The following is a 2,761-nucleotide window of genomic DNA, read 5'->3' as shown; positions in this document are numbered from 1 at the left end:
AACAAAATTAAGTATACCATTTGAAGGTGAGATTTGTTATTTGACTTTTTATTTTTTTTGCAGACATCCACATGCTTAAGCTTTTCCCCTAAAAGTTTGCTGGTAGCATTTGGGTGTGACAACGAACACATCTATTTTTTTATATAAAAAATTGACCTTGGCAAAATACATTTTTGACGTGCAGGAGCATATACTCCCTAGAGCCAAAAGCAATATCCGCACCTATAGGTGTGATGCAAATTTGAGTGGTATTTTTTCAAAGAGAAAAGTTGTAGTAGCATTTCTCTAAGTCGGAGGCGGCATAATTGTAATGTCATTTATCTAATTAACCGATGAGAAAGACTACTCCAGAAATGTGACGAATGTAAAGAGCACAAACAGCTACGTAGTACTTTGATAAACAACAACCTCAAGGTAGCATAGCTCATGCGACAGAGATAACATCTGCCCTGGGATCCAAATGAAGCGAGTCATGGATGCAAAATGAGAGCGCAGCAGTACTACAGTACTTCGTTCTTTGTTATACAGAAAACTCTAATTCTAACTGATGCTAATTGTGTTCATAAAAAGAAAAGAGCAAGGCGATTGTCAGACAAAAAATTACATAATGACTGAAAAATATCCACAACAGTTTGCACCACATTGGACTTACCAGATATTTTGCAGGCCAGTCTTGTAATGAGAAATCAACATTTTGTGTTTGTTGTGCAACAAAAACGAAACAAAGTAGGCTACTCACTCTCCTCACTTAACGAAATCAGCACTGTATATTGTTCCAAGCAAAACATGGTAGGCTACCAAACTGAATAGTCTACCTTACTTTCCTGTTTAAAGCAGAGTGTAAACAACTTGGGTTATTGTCAGCTAGTACTAACCATTTTGACAACTGACAGGTGCAGCAACAGTCCAAAGCATGATAGTACAAACAAGAACTTGCGGTTTCCCATCATTTGAACCATCTGATCACCAAACCGGCCTACATTTCTGCTTACAAATTTCAGTCCATTGCCCTAATTTACAATTCTCTGTCGGCTAAATTCACATTTTGTCAATCAAGTGTAGTAGTATCAATTTTACAACAACAACAACACAGTAATACACACAGTTAAGGCACCTCACCAGTACAAGCTGACCGGCGGCACCGTGAAGCCTTGGGCCTCGTCAAGGAACGGCACCATCTCCGGCCGCGCCTGGAGGTCGCCGTAGAAATCGTACTCCGCTTGGTAGTCGTGCAGGTCCAGTTCCTTCTTCTGGTTGGTGTGATAATGGTGCTTGGCCCCTGCCGGCTTGCCGAACCCGAATAGGCTCAGTTCCTCGCACACCCCCAGCGCCATCACCACCGCCTGCATACCTGAGGAATAGTGGAAGTACCTCTCGTCGTGCTTCCGGGTCCAGTTGCTCGCCGGAGCACCCGTGTCGGACACGAATCGCCGGATCGAGTAGTACTTGGCAATGCGCGCCGAGAGTGCGTCCAGGCGCGCGTCGGTGACAAGGAGCGGGAATGGGGAGGCGTGGGTGGCGGTTGCGTTGCAGATGAGGGCGTCCAGGAGGTGCGCGGGCTGGCAGATGTACATGGCCATGGGCACGGTGGGGCCATACGGGTGGCACCCGCAGCCTGCGGCGGTGGCGGCACTGCGGGACGCGCAGAGGTGGAGGATGTTGGAGTTGACGAAGGAGAGCGAGGTTTTGGCGCCGACGTCGGCGACAAAGCCGGCCACGCGTGCGTTGTTGAGGCGGATGACGAGCTCGTGCGCGTCGATCTGCGGTCCGCGGCCGGAGCCGAGGAGCGCGCCGCTATTCCCGACGACCGCGCAGGTCGGGAAGCGCCGTCCGAGGACGCCGGCGAGCTCGCTCATGACGCTGGCCACATTACTGGTTCCGCCCCGGCGGCGGCGGTGGTGGGCGAGGAGGAAGGAGTGGAGGGACGTGCGGAAGGACGCGAGCAGGGATTCGTCCGAGGGGAGTGCCTCGGCGGGGATGCGGAGGCGGGACACGGTCCTCGGCCTGGGCGGGCCGCGGGCGGTGCGGGCGAACGGGAGGCGGAGGTAGAGGAGGCGCTGGCGGTTGCCAAGGCTGGGGAACGTGGATATCGAGCCATTCACGAGCAGTGCAGCTGCGTCGGCGAGGACTTGCTCGGATCCCACACCTTCCACCGCGGCGAGGCGACGAAGGAGCGGGTCCCCGGCCGCGGGACGAAGCGGCGGCTGCAGGGGGGTGAGGTGGCGGCGGAGGGAGAGGGAGAGGAGGGAAAGCAAGGCGAGTACAAGGACCGGCGGGAGGTGGCGGGGCTTCATCTCCGGCGGTGCGGGCGGCGAGATCCCGCGGCCATTAGTAGGTGCCGCGTGACTCGAGGGGTGGAGGGTGAGTCGCCGACGTGAGAGAGTGTCAGTGGGGTGGGGGAGAAGTCAGAGCAGCTGGGGCCGAGTGGTGCGAGGCAGCTCCGGTAGTTCGAACGAGGTGACCGAATCGTGGGGCCGGATCGCCTTGGGGCATACGTGTCAGTGGTGGGTTGGTTGGATAGTTTGTTAGTTCGGTGGGCAGTTCGGGTGTGCTGCACTCAAACATCCCAAAAGGAGACAGGGTGTGAGCCGTGTTTTTCTTTTTTTTTGTGAGTGAGGTGTGAGTCGTGTTAGCAGCCGTAGAACTGGCCAATAAGGAGGGGATCAAAGGGAACATCTTAATCGATCCACGTAATTATTTCAAAAAAAAAAGAGGCTCTTCTCCTCGCAAAGAATACTCGCGTGGCTGCAGCCGGTGAGCA

General features: G+C 53.6%; 1 protein-coding gene across 1 annotated transcript; it reads right to left on the bottom strand.

Annotated features, from left to right (window-relative positions):
• Positions 1–924: 924 nt before the first annotated feature.
• LOC123111149 (sialyltransferase-like protein 2) lies at positions 925–2,425 on the bottom strand. Its single transcript, XM_044531838.1, has one exon. It carries the CDS (start codon positions 2,292–2,294, stop codon positions 1,116–1,118), a length of 1,179 nt encoding a protein of 392 aa, XP_044387773.1. The 5' UTR covers positions 2,295–2,425; the 3' UTR covers positions 925–1,115.
• Positions 2,426–2,761: the final 336 nt, after the last annotated feature.

Source organism: Triticum aestivum, chromosome 5B (assembly GCF_018294505.1).
Source record: "Triticum aestivum cultivar Chinese Spring chromosome 5B, IWGSC CS RefSeq v2.1, whole genome shotgun sequence".
In the NCBI taxonomy this organism is placed as follows: domain Eukaryota; kingdom Viridiplantae; phylum Streptophyta; class Magnoliopsida; order Poales; family Poaceae; genus Triticum; species Triticum aestivum.
This window is presented reverse-complemented; position numbering and strand designations above follow the sequence as displayed.

Excerpts from the sequence above, each read along its gene's own strand:
- LOC123111149 (XM_044531838.1), bottom strand. The coding sequence starts at position 2,294 with ATGAAGCCCCGCCACCTCCCGCCGGTCCTTGTACTCGCCTTGCTTTCC.